General features: G+C 42.9%; 1 protein-coding gene across 1 annotated transcript in view; it reads left to right on the top strand.

Moving 5' to 3' along the window:
* Nucleotides 1-15797, top strand: part of LOC137296517 (cyclic nucleotide-binding domain-containing protein 2-like) — a 35991-nt gene that overhangs the window by 7329 nt on the left and 12865 nt on the right. The window contains exons 4-5 of the mRNA XM_067828318.1: nt 139-227; nt 15026-15099. Coding sequence (XP_067684419.1) covers nt 139-227; nt 15026-15099 — 163 coding nt within the window. The remainder of the gene's footprint in view (nt 1-138; nt 228-15025; nt 15100-15797) is intronic.

A 15797-nucleotide genomic window follows, 5' to 3' on the forward strand; every position in this document is an offset into this window, starting at 1 on the left:
TGGAACATAGATCTAGTTGAATTGCAAATCACAAGGAAGTCGGATAAATACCTTTCGAGAACGTATTCGAGTACTTTTCAAAACTCCACACGTTCTATGTTAAATCAAGTTGTAACTGATAGGGATATATTATTTCAGGTGGAGATTGCCCTCAGGAAGTACAAGTCTCTAGCAGAGTACCCGGTCCGCATGCAGAGGGGCATCGCATGTAGGGCATGGTATCAGAGGTAGGTCTGTAGCAGAGGGTCGTCGCCTGAAGGGCGTCGTATTAGAGGCAGGTCTGTGGCATACCACCAGTTGAGGGGTCGCCTCAAGGGCGTGGTATCAGGGGTCTTTTGTCTACAATATCCCCATTATGCCTAATTTCATACACTGCCTGTTTTGTAGATAAAAAGGTTTCTTTGAGTACCAGTAAGGTCGTGTTTTGTGAGCATCACATCAATCACCAGTTGTTTAAGGCAGCGCCATTCATGGGCACTACAGAAACTGATCATATACTTTAAAAAAAAGTAGGGGAACCTGAACTTTGAAGTCTGGTAGAAAGAAACCCCATAGAAGAACATTATATTGGCATTCATCTTGTGGATGCAGCATTATTTCACGTCATCACCACACGCCACCACAATGCATATGAAGTACATCCACAAAGCGGGAGCCTCCTACACGTGCATGGGGTGTCATTATGAATCTTGATGTTTTTCAGGCAGGTCGATAAATCACCGTAGACCCTATTTTCCAATATTTTTCTTCCAGCTGTGCATTGTCAGGGTTTCCAGGGTCAAATCACACACAACTGACTGAAATTTGTAAACCTGAAATTTTCATGTCATACTCCAGTCACCTAGCAAGAGTGACAACTGAACGAACAGCTTTGCTTTGAATGAAATTCATGGGGTGATGCATTCTCAAAGCATCCATTATTATTATTGATATGATATAGGATATTTATATAGCGCACATATCCACACACTAGTGCATGGTCAAGGCGCTGGTATTTTCCCCCTCGATCACTGGATGTCAATTTCAACAGCACATCGTATTTCAATCTCAATTCCCTGGGGAGTATACAACTTTTGCTGCCACTAGGCGCACCGAGTGTGGCTCTCTCATCCTAACGAGGTACCCAATTGACAGCTGGGTGGACTGGGACACATAGTCACAGCACTTTGTCCAGGTTAACTGCACGTTGCTGTACCCGCAACTAGGTGTATGCACGTGTTCATGTGGCCACCAGTGCACAGGGTTGTGTACTGTACACTAGGGGTTGTGACAACACTGAAAGAGTCTTCACACAAAGTTGACTCCAAGGTTTTTCCACCCGGTCACAGGTGGGCTCGATCCCGAAACCTCAACCTCGCTGGATCAGTAGCCTGGCGCCTTAGCCAGCTCGCCCACATTGATTCAATCCCATATATCTCCAAATTTCGACATTCGTACATTGGAAGTACAGTTCCCGTACATTTATACCGAGTCCTGGGTTCCTCCAAAGTGGTAAACGCCCAGGAATCTCTTTAGACTTGCCTTCCACTCTAAACTGACAAGGGGGCGGTGGATGTAGCCCAATGGTTAAAGCCTGGTTCGATCCCCAACATGGGTACAATGTGTGAAACCCACTTGTACTGTCCCCATGATATTGCTTAGATAAAACCACCTGACTCACACAAGTTGACACGGTGTGGTGTAATTGTTTAAAGGGAAATTAAACCCGACCTACTTGCTCACTAACTGTAGTAAATGCATCATCGATATCTCCAGGGTATACGTTACGATAAATCTCCACTATACCCTGCACGCATCTACGGCACGGCCCGATAATTTTTTTTACCTTCCTTTGCTGGCTCCGCATTCTCATAATCGCCAAACAGCTAGGCCGCAGTTGTAACCGAGCTTACCGGTGTCTACAAAGGTAGCAGTCGCGATGGTTTGCTCACAGTGTGTCTCATATTTTTGGGAAATCATACAGACAAATTTATAGGTCCGAAACTTTAAAAAAAAATATATGCAAAAACCTTTTTTACCTCTTTCAGAGGACCTTTTCATGGTTTGTTTTGCCAAGTTTAATCAGTTACATAATTTGAAAAGCGAAAGCGAGTTGTGAATGGTTCGCTCAACTTCCTAGCGTAGACACCCGATCGAATGAAAAGCCAGCCAAGGGAGGTAATAAATTTACCAGGCTGAGCCGTAGATGCAACCCGGGTATAGTAGAGACTTGTGGGAACGCATAACCTGGAGGTATCGAGGATGCAGTAAATGTAGCTTAGTACAATGTGACAGCTCTCTTTCTGGGAATCCTAGTCATCTGTGGAGCCTTACGAAGAAATCTTTACATATTCATTATAAAAACAAGCATTTTTACATGTTTGAAAAATACATCCCAATTATGTGACCTTTATACATCATATTAATTTACCAAATCAATTCGTGAACGATCTACATTGCACACTTAAAGCTTGTGACTATCTCGACAGTGCATCACATCGAAGTCTTGCTATTTCGTGGTTTAATAAAGACCCCGATCTTAAGCGCCTAAACAGTTCCTCGTGATAAAACAAAATAGCCGACTAATCAATAATCAACCTCGGGTCTGCGGGAGTATTTTCTAACCAAATATGTAAATATCTACGTGGAACGATGCCCCGAAATGACTTTGTGGTCAATACAGAATACGGAGCTCCGTTTGATACGAGTTTAATAAAGAATGATATCCTTCGCTGCATCTGGAATGGCGGGACAGTCCTCCTCGCACTTCACACCAATTGGAGGAACTGCATAAGAGTATGCGAGAATGGATTTGGGCGACATATTCTGTCTAGGATCACGCAGCTAACGGGGTTATTGAACATGCTGCCTGTCAGCAGCGTTATTGGGTTTCTGCCCAACGTCATGCGCTTCGGGAACAACCTCATCCCGGTCCCTTCTGGGGCTTAGGGGGCCTCGCAGACTTACTGCCTTTTCATGTCGGTCGTAAAGCATAGGAAACGCCCCTTAAACGGTCTTAGTAGCGATCTGGGGGATTTCAGAGTGGTAGTTGTTTCGCTGTAACTGCTGGAAATGTCTTAATGAATATCTGATTAAAACTAATTCGTTACACGGTGGAAAGGTTCAGTACGTGATGCGAATTTATCGGAAAAATCAGCTGTCTCTCTTTCGGGTATAAATGACCAGAAACTTACATAGCTTATCGTTCTGATGACATTTGTAACCAGAGAGCAACAGGTGTTTATATTTTCAGAGATGAAACAGCAAGATACCATGATTATACGTGTGATGAAAGAAACACTTAATTTAGTTAACACCACCCTCCCACCGCGACACTCGGCATCCTTCTCAGTTTCAAGGCAGTTCCTCCGCCGATAACAGCTAAACTCCCGTATGGGGGACATGTGGTTAAGGCCGCGATGAACAAACCTAACACGGCTTTCACACGGGTTCTTTTTCCAGCTAATGTGTTTATCCCGATTAAGAAATTCAAAGCAAGTAATCACCTTCGACCCACTGAGACTGGCCGCTTAGTGGGAATGACGAGAATAAAAAAGATTATTGCCTCCGTCTATGTGATTGCCACAAAGGGCTCGGGATCGGATGGTCAGGATGGTCTTGGCCGACACATGTCATTGGTTCCCAATAGCGGAGATCGATGCTCATGTTGTTGGTCACTGGATTGTCTGGTCCAGACTCGATTATTTACAGACCGCCGCCATATGGCTATACTATTGCTGGGCGCGGCGTGAAACTCACTCACTCACTCGTCTATGTGACTCAGTACTTTGGTACAACCGCTGGGTGGTTGAAGTAGAATAAAGAAATTGAAGGAAAGTGAATGTACCAAAGCCCAACACGTCATTGTAAGGATGTAGAGCATAGGCGCAAAATCTGGAACCAAAATCGAATAAGTCACTGCTAGGATCGACGGCGTGGCCGAGATACCTAGTACCACTACCCAACGTGTGATTGTACGGACAGGGTGTGGCCGAGATACCTGGTACAAACGGTCAGTGTGTTATTGTGCATGTCACGACAAGGTAACGAGCAGAACCCAGCATGTCATTGGTCGGACCGACAGCGATACCTGGTATGAAAAACCAGCCAGTTAACCCAAAACGAAGTCATCAGTATGTGATAACTTAGAGATCTATTTCAGATAACGGAAAAGTTTTGTTGAAAGATATTTCCTCGGTTTCAGCTAAGTCTAACTTGTATCATGGAACCATGGCAAAACACATATTGTGAAAGAGTCCTAAAGAGCAAAAGGCACAACTTCATTCCTTGGTTAATACATGTATCAGGTTTGACAGAAAACTCTTTCATGTTCTGCTGCGGAAACGAACTCCACCGAAAGTGACGAAAAAACGTGTATGACAAAAATCAGTAAATGGCAAAAGTCATCACTTTAGGGTCTGTTTCATATACCTCCCAATATTTGTTGAAAAATGTTGACGGTTTTGTGTCATGCTCGGGAAACGAAATGATTATAAACGGACGGACAGAGAGAGGCGAGATGCTGACCAAACAAGATTGAGAACTATTTTGCCTGACTTTTACTAGCATAATAGTACTTGACTGGACGTGAATATTACTGATTTCGGAGTTCACTCACACCAACATCAATGCATGCGGCAGGGGCTATAACGGTGACAGGCGTTAACGGCAGTTGAGCTTCCAACACACTCTGCCTGAAACCCAACGTTGTGTGATGTCACGGCAATGTCATAGTGAGCTAAAACAGACGTGGCAGACGACCATCCTTGCTGATAATAATCTGTAATTATGGATTCGGCCCAGGCAGACGACACACTCAAGCTCGGCTTTGGTGATGCCTATCGATATACGAGGATTTACCAAACTAGACAACGTCAAAATTCAGTCAGAATCTGAAAAATCGTTTAACGTAATAACCTTGCGTCAATTCTATAACGAATCATATGCGTGTTTCGCGTCAAGCGTTCCCCTTTACATATACTTAAACTTGTAAGAAGTGTGCAATTCGATTGGAACCTTCCGCAAACCTTGTCACCTTCTCGCGAGCCTTCGACAAGACGACGAACAAATCTAAACATAACCTGTAATTAGATCGTTTACACAAGAACTGGCTTTACACATTATAATCAAATTTGAAATTAAACTTGATCTTGAGATGGAAGCGAATGCCTGAACTACAGTACATATACTACTCATAACCCTGCCATCGTTAAAGTCAAAGCACAACAGACAACGCTGTGCGAACTATCGGGTGCAGGATTGGCATGCTTCGCGAATGAGGCGACTAACAGGATGGGGCGGTCAGACTCGCTGACTACGTGTACATCATATCCCTTGTGCGCAGTGCGATAGTCAAGATGGACCCCTGAGGTCACAGGGTGGAACAGGTCTTAGATCAGCAACCCATGCCTACCACGCAATTGCGCAGATCGATGCTCATGTTTTTGATCACTGTATTGTCTGGACCAGACTCGATTATTAATAGACCATGCGCCTTAACGGGTGGTCAGTCTCGCTAACTTGGTTGACACATGTCATCGATTCCAACTGCGCACATTGATGCTGGTACTGTTGATCACTGGATTGTCTGGTCCAGACTCGATTATGCACAGACCGCCGCCATGTAGCTGGGATATTTCTGAGTGCGGCGTAAAGCAACAGGCCACCCAACATGCAGTTCTGGGGCAGCAGAACGTTATCCAGTGAAGGCCCACCTGACTGAACATGCCCTGATAACCAAGTTTATGGCTCACCATCTTCTTCGTTGGCATTCGGGACACACCGATTGAACGTGATTGTCTGAATGCAGCGCTTACTCGTACCGACAACAAAAGGTTCCTCAAAGCTGATTGGCTGATAAAAACAGTTCAAGTCACGCGACATCAAAATAGCAAGGCCGTACGTCGTGGAAAGTTCGCTGTCCTAACGGAACAACACACTCAAAGACTTCAGTGCAACAGCTGTGGATGACTGAATTTCAATGCCATCATCAGAGGAATTTCGTTAACAGTGAGGTAGTAATGACCCAATTCACAACGCGAATATCAACCATTTGCGTTGCCAGTGGCGAGACTGAGAAAATGAAGACAAGAGATGAGAGAAACCAACCTGGTGGAAGTTTTCAAATGCCAATATAACACTGTCCAGGTATTCTTACTGCTCGGCTCTGGTCCTGTCGTACGAGTTGTTCCAATCCTTCCAGACATGTTCCAAAGGGGGACTGAAAAACTGGCATATCATCACGTCGAGCGATATGGTCTCGGTAGCGTACGCCAATCAAATTTATTTACCTATTTTCGGATTATCTGCACCGAGTAAATGTGTCTTTCTCATCCTCACGAGGTACCCACTCACAACTAGGTGGACTGGGTCACAAAGTCACAGTTTAGCTGCACCTAGTTGGATACCTGAATACGCTCTCCAGATGAAACCAGGACTCTCCCCTGAAAATTCCAATAACATTTTTTCGAATCCGAGATGTTGACTTCAGTTTTCGGTAGTCCTCGACCGGCTCTGACACTGTTAGTTGTCAGCCCAGGATAAGTCTCGATAGTGGACCAACCGAATATGCTTGCCTTGCTGATGTGACGCCATACTTAATTACGACCAGCCAGAGGCTAGTCATGAGTTGTAGTATTGATGATACAGATTGTAAAAATGTTTCTGTGTATGTATTTTAACTTCGCTTTATATCATTCCTGTTTGCAGTACATCGACGGAGACTTCATGTTGATTCCAAGCAAGCCATGACATTGTATGTGCCTTATTTTCGGTCTTGACAGCAAACGAACAGTAACACACTCCAAACAAACATTTAGACATCCAAACTGAGCGGCACGCATGAATATGCACGTACAATTTGCATTGTGAATCACGAATCGAGTTTTCTTCGTTAAATGTATTGAAAGATGCATAATGAGTGAGTTTAGTTTTACGCCGCACTCAGCAATATTCCAGCTATATGGTGGCGGTCTGTAAATAATCGAGTCTGGACCAGACAATCCAGTAATCAACAAAATGAGTATCGATCTGCGCAATTGGGAACCGATGACATGTGTCAACCAAGTCAGCGAGCCTGACCACCCGATCCCGTTAGTCGCCTTTTATGGCAAGACTGGGTTGCAGAAGGCCTATTCTACCCCGGGACCTTCTCGGGTCAGATGCATAATGTATTTCAGAATAAACTGTATGTCAAACTATATATCATGAAGCGCAGATGTTTCCGTTAATGTTGAATAAAGTCAACCGTCATGAACTCAATTATACAGATATGATTATGTAAAACATTTGCCTTGAACAAGTCAGCTCAAGATTTGTTTCGTGAGTTATGCTTCTCGAATGGTCCATCATATGATTATGTGAAAGACTGATGTTAAAGAGCCTGTATAATGCATGAAGTTCTTTCTGTTAAGTAACAGAAACAATCGTGTTTTACGAAACACCAACTGCTGATTTAGAAGTACAATTCAAGAACCCACCCCAATCATTTCTGCTCCAAACTGACTGTACACCTTATCGCCAATCAATTAATTCTACTGAGCACCCATCTCAGTACTCCATGTACGTATTCGAAGGGTGAGACTTCTGCCCGTATCCTCTCTGAGGTTTTGCGATGGGGAAACATTTCTTTGTTCTGGCACTTTTTAGAAGTTGAATATGTCAGTTTCAGAATGTTCGGATACAATTTAAACAATCATATTAAAATTTATCATTATCAGATAAGAAATATACATTCTGGTGATATGATCTGAACAGAAGCAAATATAGGGGTGGTATAAGGGAGGAAGTCTTTCCCACAATCCAGCATTTACTGAAGTCATGGTTCTGTCTGTTGAATTGTTGGTATATGCAGTGTTTAAAACACAACAAATTTCAAGCCAGAGAGCCGGACTGGTAACATTAAAAAAATTACCAGTCCGGATACAAACTTGCCTGTCCCCATTGCTTCACGATCAATATCAGAGGTCTAGAATTGTCAGCATTATAACTGTCATGGACATCATCAGCTGGATACTGACTGTCCACCGGACAGGCTACTCCTGAAAATCTGATCGTCAGAGGTGAAAATAGATCGTTTCGGACGGTGGGGCAGGCGGGAATTTTAAACGCTGGTATATGACATTGATTCGTCAGACTCGGCGAAATAAATCATGGACCGCCAATCCAGCTCAGGAAAACATGGCTGCTTAGCTGGCCAATCGATGTCTCTATGAAATGGTCACGGGACCTAATCGTACTAAACTTTGAATGAACTGAAAAATTCGATATAGGTTTTCACGACCTGAGAATCAAAACAATGTGTGAATCACAATATAGATAACTGATAAGCTAATGGGAATCGAAAAGCTAGAAGTGGTTCTTAATTCAAGTCGAAAGGAAACATTTCTTACCTTCAACATGGCGATGTGTGAGGATGGTGTCTAAATTTCACGTCCACCATATGTTGAGTTTTTGATCTATACACGTTGTTGACATTTATCTTGATAATCCCGACTTGCAATGTGTCTCAGCACACCTGTCGACCTGCTTTGAATGAGTCCGTTCACCCATTTATACCTGTACGAATTCTCGTCTGCTCTGAAACGTGTCACGCGCTCGAGAAGCACGTGAATCTCGTTCAGACCGTGTGGGGCGTTGGGTTCAGTTGCACCTGCGGATGTTGACGGTTGCGTCAGGATTTACAGGTGATGGTTTTGTAGGTAATGTGTCAACATGTTGATTGGAGTCGTAAAAATAGTAACAGTCTCGGTAAATTTCTTGTCCTAAATTAAAAACTGAAACTGGGCGTAATGAAAATATTGATAGACAGAAAAGATGTTGTAAAAACATGTAAATGTAATTGAAGATGAATACAATTTCGTTTCAATTTGTCAAAACATTCAGTAGATCTACATTGAAAAGAGCTTATTAAACCAAGTTTGTTGAAATTGTTACAAATGTCAACAAGCCCATTCAAAGATAGTATTGCAAATTATGTAGATATATTAAGTTACGCATGTAAATATCAAATGTTTTGTCCAGCTTTCTTTTGTATGTATATTTCAATGAATAACCATATTCTATCCTGTTATACAGTGTAAAATAATGACGAGAGGCATATATCCCAAGTCTGTGCTGAATAAATAATCCCAGTTGTGTTGACAGATGTTCATGTTGTTGATCACCGGATTGTGTGGTCCAGACTCGATTATTTACAGACCGCCGCCGTATACTATAGCTGGAGTACTTATGAGTGCGGCATAACACTAAACTGACGCTGGTAACTATGGGTTTGAATCCTGGTCCCCTCCGATTGTGTTTCGATACTTGCCATCACTACAGCGCTCGAAGGTTTATCGAAGCGGCACGCGTGTACGACTACTGGCAAACAAGGATAAGTTGAGCAACAATCTGATGATTGACCTGTACTAGCATGTATGAGCCACCCACTATTAGCATGCCACCCACTGGCATATACCACTGTGAGCGAAGGGGCCCCAGATTGTCCTCGATCAAGTGTAGTCCGATGGGAGAAGCACGTGGCCTGTCTCAGCTACGCGCGGAATCAGTTTCTTTAGTATGTACTGCACGTGCATTAGCCTACTTCTGCATTCCTTTTCACACACCAAATGGATTTGCTCGTTGCCGTGCACTATCACCTTCTCATAAACGCGTTCAATGCGCCGATCCAACTTATCCTTGTTTGCCATCCCTCATCAAATTGAACGGGCGGGGGATTAGCCTAATGGTTAAAGCTTCCTCTGGTTACCATGGAGAATTAGGACCGATGTCCTCACATGGTTACAATGTGTGAAGCTTATTTCTGGCGTCTCCCGCCTTGACGTTGCTGGACTATTGGCAAAAGCGGCGCAAAATCATCAAGCTGACATCCTGTTGTATAACTGGGATACACTTGAAAGATGTGTTAAACTCACTCACTGTTGTCCTTAGGTCCTCCTATGAACCTGCTGAAAGCATAGGCTGCAATGTTGCTAGCGTGCTAAAATGGCGAGAGTAGACAAATGGACACAGTCGATAGCAGGTATTTCGTTTGAAGAGCGTATTCACGTCAAGTTGTTTTTTCTAGGACACTATACCGTATTTCCTCTAATCAGCGCTTGTTTTTTTTTCAACGGACCTCCAGACCCGGCGCTTATTAGGGGACCAGTGCTTATAAACATACTGATTGACACGTGCATGATTTGTGCTATGTGGATGTCAGGAAGCTATGATTTAAGGAACCATTTGCAAATATATAATATTATATTTTTAGACCAAGGGAGAATACACTTGCAAAAAAGTACAAAAGCGTCCTACCCGGTGCATATTAGAGACCCGTTTATTATAGGTCCGGCGCATATTTCTTAAATCACGGCTTTGTACCAGGCGCTTAATACTGATCCGGCGCTTACTAGAGGAAATACGGTATGTTTGAACTGCGTCTTGGTTTACTTGTCTTTAAAAAGAAATTGTACCATACTTTAAACCAACTCATAGGTGTCATACGTTTATTGTAAATTGCAATCTGAGTACGGTAATGGATTGACTGGATTTGCAGAGTTAAATAGATGTTAGCAGGGGACATCATTTGCTGATCACAGCAGTTCTCAATAATCTGAAAATATTTTCTTCTCAGTTATAAATATAAATGTGCAATATATAGGATATCATATTATTAATGAATTCATTTATTTTCAGGCAGTAACCCACGTAAATGATATTAAAATTAAAATTCTTTCAAAATTCTGTTGCAGAGATTTGTTTTACATAAAAGCAAAACGGGAATCACCAACACTCGATTTTCAGAAAGTGGGATGGGTTTTTTCCCTAAGAAACGTGGAATAGAGGAGTATAACATGTTCAACACTGACATCAAGGGCAAGGTACACACCGAACGTGAAAAAGCAAGCCCCGGGAGCAGAATAAGCTTGAGAAATAATCTTTTAGTTTCATCAAAACTCAATCTTTCAACTGTCTCTTGTCCTTGTCCGAGATCAATTTGAAGACATTATTCTAAGCGAGTTACAAATTGAGGAAAATTATGACCCGCGAATGTCAAGACACGTTGTCGAATGAGTTTTCTTACTCTTTACTATCAAATTAATAATCAGCGTTGTGTTATCCCGACGAGGGGCCGGGAAAAGATACCCGGATGTACATAAGGATCAACCCAATAAAGAAGGGAGCATAAAGTTTGACATGCCCAAAAACCGGACAGGAATTCAAAACATTGCAGAGACTAATCAATTCTCCGAGACTATTTTCCTAAAGGCAGCTGCAGTTCAAATATCTATTTATTAACACGTTCACAGCCGGCTTCAATATCATTCCAGTTTTTTGTAGTAATCTCTGATCATATGGTCGTCAATTTAAGACTTTCTGCCATCTCGAAAAGTATTAACGCGCGGTTGTCTTGATTTCCACCGGTGAGGATCGAAGGGAGCGAAAAGAAAAGAGATTGATCGTCGCGGACAGCGAAACGTGTAAAAAATCAAATCAGCGACATCGGGAAATTTGGAAAAGATTAAAATCTTTGAGCGACTCTGACTCGAGAAGACTTCTCAAACGTTTAGCCACCATTAGTGGCCATTGATTATGGAGTCAATTAAGACGGAGGGAAATGTCTTCGCCAGCTGTTGGTAGAATTATGTCGATCAAAGCTTGGAGATCCAATATCTTTCTGTGTCTCATTGAACGTGCCAAACGATCGACTGCCGGGTATTGACCACTCTGCCTCCTCGTCCGTTTCACGACCGCTCCGCCGCTCAGGACAGTTTGATTGTCGCGCGGAAAGTAGCACGGATAATGCCCCCATGTGTGCAATGCGTTCTTTAAATTGATTGGTTATAAAGTTACGTAATTTCTATAATAAAGACGTGTGTCTTTTTTCATCTTCTTCAGATGAACTGCCAATTTCGCGAAATGATGCAAAAGCACACAAAAACACATCTGCTCGAGTCGGAGTTTAAAAGAACAAATTACAAGAATCTATTTTCTTTCACGAGCCTCTGTTTCAAAGAGTTGGAAATGCGCTTAGCTGGAGGAACCAAATGTCGTCGTTTCGTAATATCATCAAATATTTAATTTGTTATAGCAGAAATTGGGTTTAAATTCAATAAAGTGTTCAAATTGATTTATGAAAAAGATATCTTTTCGCAAAAATTATTACGATCGCTATTGATGAGGGTTGGTACAAAAATGAAGACTCGCTGCAGAAATACGGATTCGTTTACAGGACGTGGCTGTGTAGAAATCTAGGACCAGTGCAGCAGACGTAAGCGCAGTAATTGGTTGTTTTCGCTACTTTAAATGTTGTTCGAAAGAAGAGTCACAGGAAATGGGGACTGGGTTACGAGCATAATCGAGTCTGGACCAGACAATCCGGTGGTCAACAGCATGAGCATCGGTGTGGGAACTGATGACGTGTGTCAACCAAGCCAGCGAATCTGACCCCCCGATCCCGTTAGTCGCGTTTTGTGGCAGGCATGGGTTGCTGAAGGCCTATTCTACCCCGGACCTTCACGGGTATCGGGTAAACGATCAGACGAGAACATACTTCGTTAATAACCCGTGAAATCTGAGGTACAGTGGACACAATAATTTACCATTCATAGTATACACAACAAATTTAATGATGCACCCCCTTATATTTTTGCCATAAGTTTCCAACACGTACATAAATCTTCCCGATGTTGAAACATGACTTTTTCCGACCTGTATGATCCTTTGACTCATACAAACGATTGGAATCAGTGTTGATTTTATGATGATAGTAGAAAAAGTAATGAGTTTCATACAAAATCACGTCATACGTAAAATTTATCCGACAGAAGCAAGAAATTATACTAAAGTTGCTACGGCAGACCCCATTTTAACTCCCCCACACCATTCGGCGTCGAGGGCTCTACTGTTCGAACGTTCGCTCGTCATGCCGAAGACCCGGTGCGATTCCCCACACGGGTATAATGTGTAAAACCCAATTCTAGTTTTCCCCCGTATCATTACTGGAATAACAAATTGTCACAGACGGCGTAAAAGCTCACTCACTGAATGCCAAAAGTAGCAATTCGTCCTGGTGCGACCCGTGAAGGTCCGGGATGAAGGCCTCCAGCACCTCATGCTTTTGACAAAAGGCGACTATGCTTGTCGTAACAGGATCGGGTGGTCAAGCTCGCTGACTTGGTTGACACATGCCCCCGCTTCCCTATTGCGCAGATCAATGCTCATGATGATCACTGGATTGTATGGTCCAGACTGGATCATTTACAGATCGCCGCCACATAGCTGGAATATTGCTGAGTGCGGCGTAAAACTGAACTCATTCAGTCATCCTGATGGTCACATAGCAACCTTTCTCAGCCTTCGATTCTCCGATCGATCATCAGGTTTCGGGTTACGGAAAGCAACGAGTAGTTACGAATGATCTATACGTATGTCGTGGACTCACACAGCGAGATTAGCGCTAAACACAAGTAAAACCTGTCAGAAATATAGTCCATAATCGGCAAACCGATCCATATTTCGATGCTTTCAAAGTTTCAGCTTTGTTTCCCTTCAAGAAATTAAACTCGGCTCTCGCGTATTTTGCATGTGTTTATGCGACATACGCGACCCTAGGATAAACACATTAAACCAAATATCGAAATAAATAAATTTTAGCGATTTTTTGGTTAATAAATTCAATAAACATGATCTTACAATTCAAGAAACCTCGTACCGGAAGAACGCATTATCCAGCAAAATCTCAGAGCGTCAACCCGATGGTACCTTGTGGCAAAAAAAGATGTTTTCCTCTGAACTAGTGGTAACGATTAGACAACACAGGCGGCGTCTGATGTAAGAGCGACTATAAAGGCTTAATTGAAAGAACAGGTAATATCCGATCTATAGGCTATCCCTGTGGTCTGACAGAGGAGCGGAGTGTTTGATGGGAGTCTGAGAGAGCGAGACAAACACGTCCCAAGTGGGGATGGGAATTACTGGCCATGAACCAGGCGGAGAAGAGTCTCGCCGCTACTTGACAGTGCGGGTTTGATATCAATATGGCATATTTCAGAGAGTAAGAAGATGAAGATGGTAAAAGCGTTTATCAGAAATTAAAGAGTTTGGATTTATTTCACTGTATTTATAGGAATTTTCCGTAACCATTTTTCCAGAACATTATTGTCTCTCGGAAATAGTCGCTTGTATACATTGAACGAATCCTGATGCGCATCCGGCCAACACCCGGATAAAAATGAGCGGTTTCAAAAAGTTTCGAAGTATATATGCTTCGGTCTTGTCCAGAAACATCCCGAGAGATAAGAAATTTGTATTATGCGCAACATAACAAAGGCACGATCTGAACTTTAATCGATTCTAATCATTGACTGTTTCGTCGCAGATCGATTAATTGTGACTCAAACACTTTCTCCCCAGTGCTCACTGAGAGTGAGCGTACTGTAGTTTTGTGGAAGTTTTACAGAGGCAGCAACGGACGAAGGTCGTAGGCCGTAGACGCTAAAAACATAAATTTTCGGATAAATAAAATGTATGAATGATGTTACCTTTGTATAATTGAGCAAGCAACCGGTCTGTGTGGAGTAATAAACGTTGCATAAGTTGTCGGATATATTAATTTGGAAAGGTTCATCAGGACTGCATATGGCTTCTTTTCAAGGAAGGGTCGAATTTCATATTGTTTCGGCTTTACAAAAGGGGCATCATACTGCCTCATCTTCAGGAACGGTAGAATTTAATATTGCCTTGTTTTTACAAAAGAGGCGAACTGTATATTACCTTATTTTCAGGAAGGGGCGAACTTCTTGCCGCCTAGGTTTTACGAAAGGGCCAACTGCATATTGCTTCATTTTCAGGAAGGGGCGAAATTCATGTCACCTTGGTTTCAGGAAGGGGCGAATTGTATGTTGCAATTGCTTTGGTTTCAATGTCAGGCGAGCTTCATTTTGTCTTGAATTTAGAAAGGCATGAACTGGAAGTTGCTTTGGGTTTGGAAAGGCATGAACAGCGTTCGGCCATGATTTCGGAAAGGTTCGAGTGAATTCAACTAAGTCTTGCTATCTTGCAGGTTCGACGCCAAACGTGTGATTATACGGGAAGGTCACGTGCCAATGATGTTTTACTTCATCCTGTCCGGTTCAGGTGAGAAACCGTCGTTTGTACGTGCGTGCATGTATGTGTTTGCGGTATGCTTATGTTACAAAATTACCTGCCTGAGGACCCACTCGTGTGTTGCTCTCAAGAGGACAACCTGATAAGAATCCACACATGCACGCCTGCGTGACATGTCGGTGTACAGAGTGGCGCCCGTCAGACGTTGCCAGAAGCCTGTGATTGTGCAGGCCCGATTAGTTACTTGACTTGTCAGTGTCGGACACCTGACAGGGAAGCCCGCTGATGCAGGATTCGAATCCACGAATTAACAAAGTCGTGAGTGAATTTAGTTACGAAGATGTCATCTTAATAATCTAGTCTGGACCAGACAATCCAGTGATCATTATCGTAAGCGTAGGTCAACAGGGATACGATGGCATGTGTCACGCAGGACAGCGATTCCTTTATTCGCCTCTTAAAATAAGCATGGGTTACTGGGCCTAGATTTTCGAAACTCTCTTAGCGCTAAGTTAGTCGTAAGTGCCATACATTAGCATTACCTTAAGACTATCTCAGCTCTAAGAGAGCTTCGTAAATCTGGGCACTGAGGACCAATGCTAACCCGGATTTTCACGGGTTGACCAAAGTCCGTGAAATGGAAGTGGTTTGCGCCGCCGCATTCACCATATTCCTGCCACATTGAGCCGTCCTGCACCTATCCATCTTCACGGTTGTTATAATCAACA

The sequence above is a fragment of the Haliotis asinina genome, chromosome 9 (genome assembly GCF_037392515.1).
Source record: "Haliotis asinina isolate JCU_RB_2024 chromosome 9, JCU_Hal_asi_v2, whole genome shotgun sequence".
NCBI lineage: Eukaryota > Metazoa > Mollusca > Gastropoda > Lepetellida > Haliotidae > Haliotis > Haliotis asinina.